Source organism: Hippocampus zosterae, chromosome 1 (genome assembly GCF_025434085.1).
Source record: "Hippocampus zosterae strain Florida chromosome 1, ASM2543408v3, whole genome shotgun sequence".
In the NCBI taxonomy this organism is placed as follows: domain Eukaryota; kingdom Metazoa; phylum Chordata; class Actinopteri; order Syngnathiformes; family Syngnathidae; genus Hippocampus; species Hippocampus zosterae.
Window position 1 is genome coordinate 18,248,995 of NC_067451.1, and position 17,321 is coordinate 18,266,315.

General features: G+C 45.1%; 1 protein-coding gene across 1 annotated transcript in view; it reads left to right on the forward strand.

Annotated features, from left to right (window-relative positions):
- The window catches only part of slc16a2 (solute carrier family 16 member 2), a 41,782-nt gene that overhangs the window by 18,345 nt on the left and 6,116 nt on the right, over positions 1–17,321 (forward strand). The window contains exons 3-6 of the mRNA XM_052066556.1: positions 405–891; positions 1,833–1,976; positions 5,263–5,491; positions 17,008–17,261. Coding sequence (XP_051922516.1) covers positions 405–891; positions 1,833–1,976; positions 5,263–5,491; positions 17,008–17,252 — 1,105 coding nt within the window. The 3' untranslated portion in view covers positions 17,253–17,261. The remainder of the gene's footprint in view (positions 1–404; positions 892–1,832; positions 1,977–5,262; positions 5,492–17,007; positions 17,262–17,321) is intronic.

The window sequence follows — 17,321 nt, forward strand, 5'->3', positions numbered from 1 at the left end:
ACAAAGCTAGGATGGGGTGAGGTTTACATCTGTGTGAAAAACTGCCTGCGCAAATAGTCCAACAGTTAAAGAGTAACCTTTCTCCATATACAATTGCAAGGAATTTGGGAGTTCCACATTTGACATTCCATGATATCATAAAATACAGTTCTGAAGAAATCGCTGCATGTAAGCAGCGAGGTCAAAAAACAATGTTGAATGCTTGAATGTTTGTAATTTTGAAATGTTTATGTGCTAACGTAAGTGTTTAGCTCCAACCAATAGTTTTAGTATCCATGTTGCACAATCATTTAAAATAACCTTTAAAAATATGTTCCCATCAAAAAAAAAAAGGTAGATGAGTGATTTAATTATTCTGTGATGCCACCCAATTAATTTGCCTTTGTTTGTTTGTTCTATTCTAGCTCCTTGAGCCTCCGCTATTTTACTTATGGCATACTGTTTGGCTGTGGATCCTCCTTCGCTTTCCAACCCTCTTTGGTCATCCTCGGCCACTACTTTCGCCGGCGCCTGGGCTTTGCCAACGGCGTGGTGACGGCAGGTGCCAGCCTCTTCTCCATGGGTCTCCCGGTTTTGCTGAACAAAGTAGTGGAGCCGCTGGGACTCAGCAGGACCTTCCAGATCCTCAGCCTCTTCATGCTTGTGCAAGCCTTGCTGGCATTAACATTCAAGCCGTTGCTACCAGCTGGACTTTGCATGGGACAGACGGGCCCCGCTGAGTCTCAAAAACAGGCAGGGGTGACTCCTCAAAGTGGGAACTGGTGGCATAAGGCGTTGTTATGGGTCAGAAAGTACTTCAACCTGCGAGTCTTTCACATCCTCACTTACCGTGTGTGGGCATTTGGAGTTGCTACAGCAGTATTGGGCTACTTTGTGCCTTATGTGCATCTGGTAAGAACATTATGCTCTTGTTCTATTTTATGCTATATTTATTTATATCTGTCTCAAAATCAGGACCAAAAAAATATTCAGCCTGTTCCTTATCGATTACGTTTTTCCATACCATAGAGAGTAAACATATTTCCATGTCGAACTTAAATACCATCCGCTAAGCAACACATGCCATATCGTTCTTCATCAGTATGGAATGTGATGGGGTTGTAATTGTAATTTCTTTTGGCCTTGGGACCAGAATGTCTGCCAGTAAGGATTAGACATGTTCCCGTCTGTCAGGTTATACTTCACAAAGTTTGCAAGAAGTGCTGTTATAACTTTTCATCAGCTGTTACGGTAACAATGAAAGCGTAGTATTTCAATATCCACTTGCAGTGCACTGATTTCAATTTCTGTTTCGATCTACAAAACGGAAGTAAATATTAAGGATGCAACATAAAACTGCCGTGCAAAGCTGTGAAGTTGACACTGCCGCATCCAGATATAGGACATTCATGCTCTGGCCTCCCTCTGCCAGAACTGTTGTTTCAGGTCCAGGCCCAAGTGTAAACACAGCACCGGCCTTTGTAATGACTTGACCACTTCAGGAAGACTCTCCTGTATGGCCCCTCTGTGTCCTGAACCATGCCTGTTCAATGGCCATTCATGCATACCAAAACCGTTCAAAGTAGAGCAAATAGTTCAGCATGTTCAGGAAAGACATCAGAGGGTGGTTTTGCGTTAGGGCTTCGGGGGAGTGGCCTGCTTCTTACCCATAAAAAAATATTCACATATATTCCTGCTATACCGTTCCAACAGTTAATGTTTGAGATTTATGGTGGGACACTTGACCAAGTGCACAATCCACTTGTTTAAGTATGGACCAAAACATGTGAGGATGTTTCCCCAGAAGGTTGTATGTATGACATTGTGACAGTCATCCTGTTTTTGTGTGACAGATGCACTTTGTCGAGGAGCAGTTCAAGGGCACCGAGAAGGAATGGGTACTCCTTGTGTGCATTGGAGCGTCATCAGGGGTGGGGCGTCTTACTTTTGGCAAAGTTGGAGACCTTATTCCAGGTCTGAAGAAAATCTACATGCAGGTCAGGAAATGAATGATAGCAGAGATTTTGACTCCACTGTCTCAGACTTGAACGTTTTGTTGAAACTTAAACCATCACAGCTTAATCCGTGATTGTATGTCATTTGGTGGGATGTTTATTTACTTTTTCTTTGTAGAAAAAAAACCCCACAATCCGTATAGCTTTTTACATTTCAAATATCTATTTTGCCATGTATGAAAATGTTACATAGTGGCCTTATGTGGGTAAGACGATCAAGCTGAAGGTGGCGGGAGTGCTCTAGGAGAAGAACACACGACGTCTTTTTGGGGTGTATGCACATTACGCTAAAATTACGCTAAAATGCATCTTTAGCATTCGGATCACATTGTGGTCATTAGCGGCCATGCATTTTCACTTTTGTCTCCATTTTCATAGTCTCTTTTTCTGAACTTAATACATTGCCGTCGTAATACGTAATCACCCTTTATATTGTGAGAATCATGAGAACACAATGTGCTGCATTTCTAAAACTCCACATTTCATCGGTAACTTCAAATTAACTATTAACTTCATTTGCAACTGCTTATTGAACTGAGCCCTTGGCATCAACAAAGTACACTGAAGCAAAGTTCATTCAGTGTAAGTTTAAATAGTTTGGCTACAAAACATTCCTAATTTGCATTCACACAAGAGTCCAAGAATGAAAAACGGCTGGATATTGTTCGGGGTGAGTCACGACTAAGAGAGTAGAAAAGAAAGAGACCAGCCGAATCGAGTGGGTTTGAGGTGAACTGCACTGCCTCTCTCCTGTACTTGGAGTTTCAAATTACAACACTTTGTTCCTGTCCTTGAATGTGCCTTACTTATTGTTACCAAGAGATGTTTTCAATTTCTACTGACGGTGTTCTTATGTGTTCACCTTAAATTAGCAACCAAGACATTTAAGTGAACATGTTACATCCTCGCTAGCCCTGTGCAGAAAGACCACTCTTAATTTAACACACAAAATGAGACATTTTTGAGGGCACAATGTGCAAACTAGAGGTAAGATCAGGCCGCCCGAGCTAATTTGGGTCGAGTCAGGTCGGGCTTCTCCCTCGCTGACTTATCATTATTATTTTTTTTTCCAGTCAATAGTTTTGGCCACGAGAGACCGTGGTTTGCAAAAAAACAGAAGTTGCCTCATCACAACACGTACTGTGCTAAACTCTTGCAATGACAATTCAAAGAACTCCTTTCTGCCTCTGTCTGTGATCCACCCATCATTATTCTTTTTTGTCTCTCTGCTTCTCTCTCTTATAGTGCTGCGCTCGATTCTTAAGGACGTACTGCTGCGGTGGTTTACGGCCCTATTTTCAACGCGTCAAAATGACGGACGGCCTTAAATTTCCCCATCCACTCTTAAAAAAAATCCGTCAATGATAGAAAATTCTCGGTTAATGTAATCTCTTCAGAAACGGATATATAAAATATTTAAATGTTTATACAGTCTTGTTTAACTTAGATTTCGTTCCAAAAGACAGGCTTTGTTCTCAGAAATCACCCCTCCTCCTCCCGAGTCCTCACAAATAAAATATGAAATGTCGGGTCTGCTTCGGGCTCAGGCCTGCAAATCAAGCTAAGTGATCGGGCTCGGGCCGGGTCGGGCTTAAATACCCTCGGGCCGGTTCGGGTCGGGCTAGATTTTTTAGGACCGATCTTAGCTCTAGTGCAAACACACACAAGGCTTTCTTGATACTTGAGTCTTTCAGATCCCTCTGTCAACTGAAATTCTGACTTGCTCGGGTGTCATGCCAGAAGACAAACAAGCATATTAATGCTTGTAATGCAACTGTGCATTAATGGAACCTTAAAGGTCAAAAAACATATGTTGCATAGGATGCTGGTAGACCTTGGAAAAAAATCCCTCTATGAAGTGATGAAAGTATACGTTTCAGTGTCTCGTTTGTGTGGCCGTCAAAAACCTTCATCTGTACAAGCGTTGTTTTAAGCCTTAGCTGCCTTACAATTGTAATATGAGAGTAAACCCTGTAAATAACAACTGCAGTGGTGCCTTGGGATATGTGTTTTTATCGAGATGCATGCTGTCATTCGGCAGATTTTCTGCTTTGACTTGCGAGCGTAAACTTGAAATTCGAGTGCTGTATAGTGGCGGTGAACTCAATTCAACTAGCTTCTCAATAAGCTTGGCAAAAATGGAACAATTCATCAAGAGGCTTTAAGATGTTTATTGCTGCTCCCAGTTGAAGTGTACGGTCAAATGAAACATAAGGCAAAATTAATTTCGCATTGGATTGGCTGGCAACAGATTCAGGGTGTCCCTCGCCTACTGCCCGAAGACTGCTGGGATAGGCTCCAGCACCCCCCGCCGCCCTAGTGAGGATTAAGCGGTTCGGAAGATGAATGAATGAATAATTTCACATTGTGTATTTAATGAAAAAAAACCATATCAGTTTCAGAATAATCTTCCAAACTTAATGCTAACAAACCATGCCATTGGCATGTTCATGGTTAACACTGATAGGCATGATTTAAGGCGTAACAGATATTTGAACACAAACGGTGGAGTAACAAACCTAGAGAGATAATATAGAATTACTTACACGCATATATTTTTCATTCTCTACGAAACATGATTGAAATGACAGAATTTACCGAATCATTGATAGTAGCAATAGAAGTACTACTGTCATGATTTGTTTTCATATTGCCCTCCGGTGGCCAAAGGTAGTTGCACCAGAAGGAACAACACAATGAATTTGATTGCTGCATTAAATCATGGTGCTGAAAAGGTTTAATTATTTCCATTCTCTTTGATTGTTTTGACTCTATTTTTAGAATACTATTATATTTTTTTCCTTATTAAAACACATAATTCTAACTTTTATTTATTAATGGGAGGGGGAAGCTGGACTGGATTAATAGCATTTTCCCTTCATTTCACTGGGGAAAGATAATACTGCGTGAGATACGCCTGTTTTTAGTTATGGGCATGGCACCACTGTACTGTATATACAACTAACATAAAGTCCAAGGCACATGTTATCACATTTTCTATCACCCTAACCTGAATACTAAACGAATAAACGAAACAGGTAAATACTCAGAATCCAAATAAAAATACCAACCATTTTTGTCTTGCAGTGTGGAAAAGTGTTTAAAATTCAAACCGATAGACGGAAATATCGCACATGCTCAGAAAGCCGATCTCAAACCTGCACCAATCCACCAATTTACATTGAGACATATAGACGTGCACAAACAATGGCATGCAATATGGTCATAAACTAAGTACAATGTAACATGTTTCTGCTTTGTTTTATAGGTGGCATCCTTCATAGCCCTGGGACTCATGTCCATTATGATCCCTCAGTGTTCTCGCTTTGAGGAACTTATAGTCGTATGTGCATTCCTGGGATTGTGTGACGGATGCTTCCTCACCATGATGGCTCCCATTGCATTTGAGCTGGTTGGGCCCATGCAAGCATCACAGGCCATAGGATACCTGCTTGGCCTCATGTCTCTTCCAATGACTGCAGGTCCACCCATTGCAGGTGAATTTTTTTCAACTTGTTTTATCAGCACTGTCAGGCCGAAGTTTGTTATGCACAGAGAGTTGATCGATATGAACAAAGTAAAAGACTTGACAAAGACTGACACGTTTGTGTGTGCGTGTATGTATGTATGTGTGTGTGTGTGTGTGCGCGTGTGTGCGTGTGTGCGTCTGTGCGTGTGTGCGTGTGTGTGTGTGTGTGTGTGTGTGTGTGTGTGTGTGTGTGTGTGAGACAGTGGGGGTGGTAGAAGTACAGTTGTACAGTGATCAAGAGTTGGGATGGCAGCCAACTATGTAGTGTCTTGAGGATTTGTCATGAGGCTAAAGAAGCATATTAGGCTCACTGTGCTCAGCTAATTCCTCGAATCCCCAACCTCCTCCAAGCAAGCGGTCTAATAAGCGCAACAAGTACAAAATATTTGTTAATTGGTGTTGTTTTATTTTTAGTAATACCCTTTACAATATTAGAATGCTAGGGGGCAGTATTGCCTTGAGGAAGGGGGTACATAGCATGGGTTTTGTAGAGTGTGGGGGGTGATCCTTCTGTGGGTTAAGGTGGACGGTCGCAAAATGAGTTCTACGACCATCATACAAGTTGAGTTATTATTCGGATTAACACTGGTAGCAGAGGATGGTAAGCAACTACAGAATCCTGCCACCTTTTGAGGAGGGAAAACCCTACGAGAGCTGGAAAAATGAAGTCGGAATTTGGACAAGAGTCACCGACTTGGAGAAGAAAAAGCAAGCCCTCGCGGTGGCTTTGGCGCTTTCAGGAAGGGCACGAGAAACAGCGATGGAAATCCCAGCTGATGACTTAAATCAGGACACGGGAATGGACATTTTATTTGGCAAACTTGATGGATTGTTGCTAAAAGAAGAAAAGGACAGAACGTATGAGGCTTACTCCAATTTTGACCGAATTGTGAAAGACGTGAACGGGTCCATGGCGGACTATATTATTGAATTTGAACAGCGATATTCATGTATGCGGAAATACAAAATTGAGCTGCCAGACGCTGTTTTAGCTTTCAAGCTGTTGGATACGGCGTGCCTGGATACGACAGACAGACAACTGGCTTTAACAGCATCCAGTGACTTAACATTCGCTAATATGAAGTCGCCGCTGAAGAGGATATTTGGCGCGAGCGCGAGTGCGGGGACGGAGGGCATCAAACAGGAAACGGTGTATGCTACTGAGCAGCGAAGAAAAAAGAGAGGTGACTGGCAAAAAAACCCTCGACAGAAAACCCCGCAGATCGGCACTAATCTGCTTGACAAGTATGGACGGCGATCGAACTGTGCAGTATGCCAAAGCATGTTTCATTGGGCAAAAGACTGCCCACACAAAAGTGAGAATGTAAGAATAACGGAGGATGATCAAACGGAAATTGATGAGTGTAATGTTACACTGCTCACCAAGGAATTGCCTACAGATGCAGAAATATTAATGACAGAATGTTTTGGCACCGCTATAATAGACACTGCTTGTACTAGAACAGTGTGTGGACAACAGTGGCTTGAACACTATCGTGCAGCGTTGGGAAAGAACAGTGCAAATACTATGAGAGAGACAGAAAATCCAAGTCACAGGCCATTTAAGTTTGGAGATGGAAAAGTGGTCTATTCGATGAAAAGTGTGAAGATACCGGCTACAATTGGGCACACAAAGTGTCACATAGAAACTGAAGTTGTACCCGTCGAAATTCCACTGCTTTTGAGCAAAGCATCACTGAAAAGAGCTGGAACTGTTTTGGACATGGAGCGTGACAGTGCAGTAATGTTCAAGCAACCTGTTAAACTGGACTTTACTAGCTCTGGACATTACTGTGTTAGCATTTTGGCCTGTGACAATATAAACGACAACATGGAGCCCATATCAGCTACTGAAGATGAGATACTGACAATAACAGATGAAATGAAAACCGATGAAAAGATGAGAGTTTTAGTGAAGCTCCACAAGCAATTTGGACATGCCTCTGCTGACAAGCTGCAAAGACTCCTAAGTAGCTCTGGCAACAAGGACACTGGCTGTGTCACCTTGCTACATAAGGTAGTGAGTCAATGTGAGGTATGCGAGAAATATTGCCGTGTCAAACCAAAACCTGCTGTTGGCCTACCACTTGCATCAACACAATGAAACTGTTGCTATGGATTTGCATGAGCTCGAGCCAGGAGTGTGGTACCTACATATTATTGACCAGTTCACTCGTTTCAGCGCAGGAAGTGTCCTGACTACCAAGAAGTCCTCTGAGATTGTGAAGCATTTTATTCATGACTGGATCAGTGTGCACGGCCCCCCTAAAAGACTGTTCAGTGACAATGGTGGGGAGTTCAACAATGAAGAAGTGAGAGACATGGCTGAGAATTTCAACATGGAAGTAAAGACAACAGCTGCCTACAGTCCTTGGAGTAATGGGCTGTTAGAACGACACAATCAAATGCTAACTGAGATTATAATAAAAGTAAAAACAAGCACTGGATGCGACTGGAGCACAGCTATTGATTGGGCTCTAATGGCAAAGAACTGCATGCAAAGTGTCCATGGCTACAGTCCACATCAACTGGTATTTGGAGAGAACCCCAACTTACCCTCTGTGTTAATTGACAAAGCACCTGCTCTGGAAGGCACCACGAAAAGCGAATGGGTTGCATAGCATATTTCAGCTTTGCATGCAGCGAGAAAGGCCTTTACTGAAGAGGAATGTTCAGAGAGAATACGGAGAGCACTCAACAAACGGCTGCGTCACACAGATGAGAAGTATGAACTGAGTGACAAGGTTTACTACAAGCGGTTGGACTGCCCAGAATGGAAAGGGCCAAGGCTAGTCATTGGACAAGATGGTGCTGCTGTTTTTGTTCGACATGGAGGCACCTGCATTCATCACCTCAGACTGAACAAGGTTACTCAGGAACATGATGTTGACCCACAGACAACCTGTGATGAAGAGACCGACAGTAAGCAACGGTGTGCCACTGAGGAGTTGGAGTTAGAAGAAGTAGAGCCTCTTGCTGAGTACACAGAGATTGATTCATTGCCAGCTGTGGCAGACACAAGGGCTGAAGGACAAAAGCATGACAGAGAAACCAAATTGAAGACTGGTCAAATTGTAACATTCAAAACCACAGAAACAAGCGCTCAACAAACAGCAAAGGTTTTAGGACGTGCAGGGAAAGCAACCGGAAAATAGAGGAATTGGTACAATTTGGAGCTTCTTGAGCCTGCTGGAGTGGCTGGCACCAGCATATCCGCAGATGTGTCACAATTAGAGAATCTTCAAATTCAGGTGGATCATAATGTATCGGACATCAGAAGTGAGGATATATATGTGGCGAATGTTGTATTATTTGATGACGCCAAAACATGTGAAATACAGAATTGGAGACAAAATGATGTGTTTGAGGTAGTTGACGACAAGGGGCAGAGGTGCATATCCACCCGTTGGGTGTGCACTCTGAAAGAAACAGTGACTGGTGTGGTACCAAAAGCAAGACTGGTAGCAAGAGGATTTGAAGAGCTGCAAGTTGCAGAGCTACAAAAGGACTCACCTACTTGTGCCTCAGAGTGATTGAGGCTCTTGTAGCAGTGATTTGTCAAAAACGATGGACACTTCATTCGATGGACATAAAATTGGCATTCCTGCAGGGCATGCAACTATCCAGAGACATTTTTGTCAAGCCTCCTCCGGAAGCTAACTGTACGGGAAGACTTTGGAAATTAAAAAAGTGTGTGTATGGTCTGGCAGATGTATCTCTGTATTGGTACAACAGAGTGAAGGATATAATGATTGGTGCGGGAGGTACTATATCCAAAGTTGACCCGGCAGTTTTTTACTGGTTGGACAGTGAAAAAGGAGTAACTGGGGTTCTTGCTTGTCATGTTGACGATTTCATTTGGGGTGGATCTCATATGTTTGAACTGACTGTCATGGTGCATCTCAAAGAGAAATTCAGTGTTGGTCGTGAAGCTCATGATCATTTTTCTTTTGTGGGTGTAGATTTTGTAACCTCTGACGACAGGGTAAAAATACACCAAGCCACATACATTGAGAATTTACAGACTATACATCTGACACCATCGCGAGCAGCTGAGCAAGCTTCACCTGTTACTGATAAGGAAAGAGATCAGTTACGGTCGAAAATAGGGCAACTTTTGTGGGTTGCAAGACAGAGCAGACCCGATGCCATGTTTGATGCCAGTAATCTGGCTGCAAATCTCAAATGTGCTACCATACAAACAATTCATGAAGCCAACAGAGTTGTGTCTAAGTTTAAGGCCAAATCAATTGAATTGAGCTTTAGACACCTCGGTAAAGATGATAGCCTTAAGTTGGTTGCAAACACTGATGCGTCTTTTGGAAATCTCTCTGATGGGGGCACCCAAGGTGGGCACTTTGTTGTTTTGATGGGCGAAAGCGGACGGTTTTCTCCCATCTCGTGGCAGTCAAAGAAAATTAAGAGAATTGTCAGGAGTACACTAGCGGGTGAGACATTGGCTATGGCTGAGGGAATTTACGATGCCATTTTTCTGTCAACATTATTCTTTGAGCTCTATGCTGGTAGTACTAACCAACCTGTGCTGATTATTTGTGTCACCGATAATCATTCGCTTATGGAGGCATTGAAATCCACCAAGTCTGTTGCTGAGAAAAGGCTACGCTTGGAAATCAGTTTGATTAAAGAGCTGATCGAATCAAAAGGAGTCCAACGGGTGCTATGGTCAAGTACCAAAGATCAATTGGCAGACTGTCTAACAAAAAAGGGAGCATCTCCGGCATTATTACTCAAGGCTCTCTATGAAGGGCATTGGACAATTAAATGAACCGACACACTGTTCACTATACACATTATGCTTTCAAATGTAATGTTCAGTCCTGCTTTTTCTTGTTGAATAGAGCAGTACAATTTTTTTTTGTTAAAGAAGAGACTGAGATTGTTGTTTTATTTTTAGTAATACCCTATACAATATTAGAATGCTAGGGGGCAGTGTTGCCTTGAGGAAGGGGGTACATAGCACGGGTTTTGTGGCGGGTGGGGGGTGATCCTCCATCCATCCATCCATCCATCCATCCATCCATCCATCCATCATCTACCGCTTATCCGGGGCCGGGTCGCGGGGGCAACAGCTTTAGCAGGGAAGCCCAGACTTCCCTCTCCCTAGCTACTTCTTCCAGCTCTCCCCGGGGGATCCCGAGGCGTTCCCAGGCCAGCTGGGTGACATAGTCTCTCCAGCGTGTCCTGGGTCTTCCTCGGGGTCTCCTCCCGGTGGGACATGACCGGAACACCTCACCGGGGAGGCGCTCAGGAGGCATCCGAATCAGATGCCCAAGCCACCTCATCTGGCTCCTCTCGATGTGGAGGAGAAGCGGCTCGACTCTGAGCCCTTCCCGGATGACTGAGCTTCTCACCTTATTTCTAAGGGAGAGCCCGGACACCCTGCGGAGAAAACTCATTTCAGCCGCTTGTATCCGGGATCTCGTTCTTTCGGTCACGACCCATAGCTCGTGACCATAGGTGAGGGTTGGGACGTAGATCGACCGGTAAATTGAGAGCTTCGCCTTTTGGATCAGCTCCTTCTTCACCACGACAGACCGATACAACGTCCGCATCACAGTAGACGCTGCACCGATCCGCCTGTCGATCTCCCGCTCCCTCCTACCCCCACTCGTGAACAAAACCCCAAGATACTTGAACTCCTCCACTTGGGGTAAGATCTCCTCCCCGACCCGGAGGGGGCACTCCACCCTTTTCCGACTGAGGACCATGGTTTCAGATTTGGAGGTGCTGATTTTCATCCCAACCGCTTCACACTCGGCTGCGAAACGCTCCAGTGAGAGTTGGAGAGCCCCGTTTGAAGGAGCCAACAGCACCACATCATCTGCAAAAAGCAGGGATGCAATACTGAGGCCCCCAAAACGGACCCCCTCAACGCTTTGGCTGCGCCTAGAAATTCTGTCCATAACGGTTATGAACAGAATCGGCGACAAAGGGCAGCCTTGGCGGAGTCCTACCTCCACTGGAAACGATTCCGACTTACTGCCGGCAATGCGAACCAAACTCTGACATTGGTGCTATAGTGACCGAACAGCCCGTATCAGGGGGTTCGGTACCCCATACCCACGAAGCACCCCCCACAGAACTCCCCGAGGGACACGGTCAAACGCCTTCTCCAAGTCCACAAAACACATGTAGACTGGTTGGGCGAATTCCCACATACCCTCAAGGACCCTGCTAAGGGTGTAGAGCTGGTCCACTGTTCCACGGCCGGGACGAAAACCACACTGCTCCTCCTCAATCTGAGGCTCGACTTCCTGACGGACCCTCCTCTCTAGCTCCCCTGAATAGACCTTACCAGGGAGGCTGAGGAGTGTGATCCCTCTGTAGTTGGAACACACCCTCCGGTCCCCCTTTTTAAAAAGAGGGACTACCACCCCGGTCTGCCAATCCAGAGGCACTCTCCCTGTTGTCCACGCGATGTTGCAGAGGCGTGTCAACCAGGACAGCCCCACAACATCCAGAGCCTTAAGGAACTCCGGGCGGATCTCATCCACCCCTAGGGCCTTGCCACCGAGGAGCTTTTTAACCACATCGGTGACTTCAACCACAGAGATAGGAGAGCCCACCTCAGAGTCCCAAGGCTCTGCTTCCTCGAAGGAAGGCGTGTTGGTGGAGTTGAGGAGGTCTTCGAAGTACTCTGCCCACCGGTTCACAACGTCCCGAGTCGAAGTCAGCAGCGCCCCATCCCCACTGTACACAGTGTTAGTGGTGCACTGCTTCCCCCTCCTGAGACGTCGGATGGTGGACCAGGATTTCCTCGAAGCCGTCCGGAAGTCGGCTTCCATGGCCTCACCGAACTCTTCCCACGCTCGGGTTTTTGCCTCAGCGACCACCGAAGCCGCGGCCCGCTTGGCCAATCGATACCCGTCAGCTGCCTCTGGGGTCCCACAGGCCATAAAGACTCGATAGGACTCCTTCTTCAGCTTGACAGCATCCCTTACTGCTGATGTCCACCAGCGAGTACGGGGGTTGCCGCCACGACAGGCACCAACCACCTTACGGCCACAACTCATATTGGCCGCCTCAACAATAGAGGCACGGAACATGGTCCACTCGGGCTCAATGTCCCCCGCCTCCCCCGGAACATGGGAAAAGCTCTGTCGGAGGTGGGAGTTGAAACTCCTTCTGACAGGGGATTCCGCCAGACGCTCCCAACAAACCCTCACAATACGTTTGGGTCTGCCAGGACGGACCGGCATCTTCCGCCACCATCGGAGCCTACTCACCACCAGGTGGTGATCAGTTGACAGCTCCGCCCCTCTCTTCACCCGAGTGTCCAGAACATGCGGCCGCAAATCCGATGATACAACTACAAAGTCGATCATCGAACTGCGGCCTAGGGTGTCCTGGTGCCAAGTGCACATATGGACACGCTTATGTTTGAACAAGGTGTTCGTTATGGACAATCCGTGACAAGCACAGAAGTCCAATAACAAAACACCACTCGGGTTCTGATCGGGGGGGCCGTTCCTCCCAATCACGCTCATCCAGGTCTCACTGTCATTGCCCACGTGAGCATTGAAGTCCCCCAGCAGAACAAGGGAGTCCCCAGAAGGAGTACTCTCCAGCACACCCTCCAGGGACTCCAAAAAGGGTGGGTATGCTGAGCTGCTGTTTGGTGCATATGCACAAACAACAGTCAGGACCCGTCCACCCACCCGAAGGCGGAGGGAGGCAACCCTCTCGTCTACCGGTGTGAACCCCAATGTACAGGCACTGAGCCGGGGGGCAATGAGTATGCCCACACCTGCTCTGCGCCTCTCACCATGAGCAACTCCAGAGTGGAAGAGAGTCCAACCCCTCTCGAGAGAACTGGTACCAGAACCCAGGCTGTGTGTGGAGGCAAGTCCGACTATATCCAGTCGGAAATTCTCTGCCTCACCCACCAGCTCGGGCTCCTTCCCTGCCAGAGAGGTGACATTCCATGTCCCAAGAGCTAGCTTCTGCAGCCGAGGATCGGACCGCCAGGGTCCCCATCTTTGGCTGCCGCCCAGCTCACATTGCACCCGACCCCTTTGGCCCCTCTCATGGGTGGTGAGCCCATGGGAAGGGGGACCCACGTTGCCTCTTCGGGCTGTGCCCGGCCGGGCCCCATGGGTGTAGGCCCGGCCACCAGGCGCTTGCCAACGATCCCCACCTCCAGGCCTGGCTCCAGAGGGGGGCCCCGGTGACCCGCATCCGGGAAAGGGAAACCGAGATCCATTTATCGTAATCATCATTGGGGTCTTTGAGCCGTGCTTTGTCTGGCCCCTCACCTAGAACCTGTTTGCCATGGGTGACCCTGCCAGGGGCATAAAGCCCCAGACAACTGAGCTTCTAGGATCATTGGGACACACAAACTCCTCTACCACGGTAAGGTGACGGCGGGGGGGGGGGGTGATCCTTCTGTGGGTTAAAGTGGACTCTCGCAAAATAAAGAGTTCTACGACCATCATACAAGTGGAGTTATTATTCGAATTAACAATTGGCTCAGGCATGGTCTTTCCTAGGACTTTTTTTAAAACACTTTCTTTTGATTTGATTTGACACAGTAGCTGTGCGTGACTTAAAAGAGGGGTTTTCAAACTTTTTACACAAAGTACCACCCAAAAAATATTTTGCTTTCCATAATAGAAATTAAATAATAGGTAAATACAAAATAGGTACTTTTTTCCCAGTGTGTAGGGTTTTGATTGTTTTAGCTCATCCTGTTTTCATAAAAGAAAATCTGCCGGATTGTGCCTCAGTGCTGTTTGTTTTGTTTGTGGTGCCACGGTGGCTGTAATGAAAGAACATACAGTAAAACATAAATAGACACGATGAAACTAAACACCTCGACCAAAGTACAAGGACATGTATGTAAAGCAGAAGCTCCAGGTAAGTAGAGGATATGAAAATGACTCTAGTTTTTACAGAAGACTATGTTCCAACAAGAAAAATCTACAGCTGTTAAGGCGAGTCATTCAGGATTCGGCACATGTCAGTGAGGTTTCAAAACATGAATCGTGAAGTTCATAAGGGCCAAAGGCTTCAATTGCTGCCAGTGCAAGTCTTTTCTGGTGAGGTTTGCTCTGAATTCATAGACGTGCTATCACTCTGAGGAGAGAGATGGCGATGCTGAAGAAATGTAATGAACAGATGTGTTTCGCTGTGTGATGAAGTCTGACAGGGCAAATGTGCACAATTGCAATTTTTCTATCAGTACTGTATTGAGCTTAGCTTGTGACTTCTGTTCCAGGTTTTCATTTTGGCCCATTGTGAATTTAGATTCGACATCCCAAATCAATGTTTTAGGTCATTTAGGTGTTTTTAAAGCATTTATGGACAAGCTGATTTGCACTTAAGTCACACTGGAAAAAAAATGTCTTTGGAAAACTTAAGAATTCAATTGTGTCAATACAGAACTTATAAGACATTGCTGTGTCCAAATGATGCTGTACACACATAGACTGATTTGAGCAACAAGTCGGATGGACTTGGCAGCAAAAGTCTTTCGCTCCGACTTAACAAACTGGTTCAAATCACATGCTGCGGTGTTGAACCCGTTGACCTCAGTCCGCTGCAGTATGTGCCATGAATTCATGTGACAGTGACATGTAAACAGAGTAGGTGTCGAACAGCTGAAGCGCAGCTGTAAAACCTGCTCGACTGGCAAGAGGAAGTTAGAATGGGCCGAGAATATTTCACCCATTTGAATAAGTTGATGGACTTATTTTTTCATTTTATTTTTTTACAGGTCGACACATGAAGTAAAATAAGTCAAAAACCGCACATCACATAGAAAGCATGTACTTTTAAAATGAGATTGACCATTCCTTTTAACTTGAACTATGATGTAGTGTCAGTCGAAATAGAGAGATGCGACAACAGTCTGTTTGGGGTCACTCTTTCAATTTAAAGATCTGAGCAGCATCAAGATATGTTTTAAACATTTGTCAAGATGTACAATTTTTTCATGCCAATTTAAAAGTAATGCCTGTATTTGTAAACTTGGATTGTTTTCATCAATTGAAAGATGTGATGGGCTGTGCATTTGTTTGCTGGGGTCTTTCTGATCAATGCTGCCTATGCACAAAACGGGTTCTGAGAGATGTGTATGGAACTGCCTGTGTAAAGCGTGCGACTTATTAATTTAAAAAATAATTGAACTTGGATGAAAAGCACGGCCTGATCAATTCTGCATATGTGTGTGAAGGAGGAGGTGGCTGGCCAGCTTTTATCGAGCGACTCTCCTGCATTTACCACTTGCTACTCTATACGAATGAACAAAGGACACAAAACCACTTTTCTTTTATCATCGCTTTTGCACTCGTTATATTTGGTTGTCAATAAAAGATTTTGCTTTGAAAAAGCAAAATCAAAGCTTTGATTTCTGGATTCTCAACCATCAATGTCTCTGGTAATTTATTTGTGTGTGACAAGACGCCACAGACAAATACATTTAAAAAAACGTCCCTAAATACATCTACTGGGGGAAAAAAATGAGTAAATCAGGTTGACATGATTAATTCATTTTCCACTGTTCTCATTGAAAATATTTCAATATGTTAGTTAAACAGAGTTTTAGTCATGGGCAACTGATCTACATTTCCGAATGAAGTATATCCAATGGATTTCTTTTTTTCAGTGTAGCCTACAAATATAGCCGATTGTGCTGCTGTGCAACATGTTCAGCCTCAGCGCGGTTACAAACCCAATTGGGTCGGCCACTTTTTATTTTTTCCCTCCTTAAATAGATTTTAGTCTAATGGATGCCACGCCACTTCATTACGTTTTAACTAGGTACAACCACTGTTGACACATTTCGTAAATTGAACAGCCTAATTTTCTCAGTGGAGCAACATTTGCGTTCCCAAGTTGTGTACCTCTGTATGAGTTCACAGCTGTGCCTGCCATTGCACCGCTGCAGTTGAATGTATTTATTTATTTGTGTGTGAGGCTTTCTTTTCTCCTTCTGTCCTGCCTGTCGTGTTTTTATTTTTTTGTGCGATGCAAATTTAGGCCACCAAATATTCCCTTGCTTGTTTCCACCGCGGTGATCAGCACTCACCTTTAACAAAGTGCTGGCAAGCATGGCTCTTTCATTTTCATATCCTGCCTATTGCGTTGACCAAATATCGAGTTGGCCATGTAGCGAGTGGTACGTGTGGTTTACAAGTTCACTGACTTATCATGGGAAAATGCGGTACAGGTGTGTGTATACATACGCACGGTTTGATATGTAGGATTTTTTTTGGGGGGGGGGACGTTACAATTGGAATTTGTGTGTACATACACTTTTAGTTTGAATTCTATGCACTCTTTCTTAAGTGAGACCCCTGGTTCTTAACATTGGGCAAATTAAATTAGAAGATGAAGCACAAAGAAGATGAAATCTGATTGGGAAAACAAAAATAAAGCAAGCACAAGGAAAACATTAAGAAATTCATTAACCGGAAATTCCCTAATTAAACACATCCAATCAATTCTCTCTCCACTTCACAGGTCTGCTGCACGACTACTTAGAGGACTACAAAGTAGCCTTTTCTGTAGCTGGTGTGCCCCCCATAATCGGTGGGGTGATGCTGTTCTTTGTTCCCCTAATACACCGCCGACTGGAGTGTGGCAGCACGCCAGCAGCACCAGAAGAGATGACCACTCGCATGTTACCCAGCGCCCAACCGACACCAAAGAGCTGCTCCAATGGAGACATGCTGCCCGGCTACACTGATGCTGAGACCCATATCTGACTTAGACCGGTACTTTACAATACGGTACATTTATTCATGACATGTACAAAAATTCTCCCATTTGTTCTC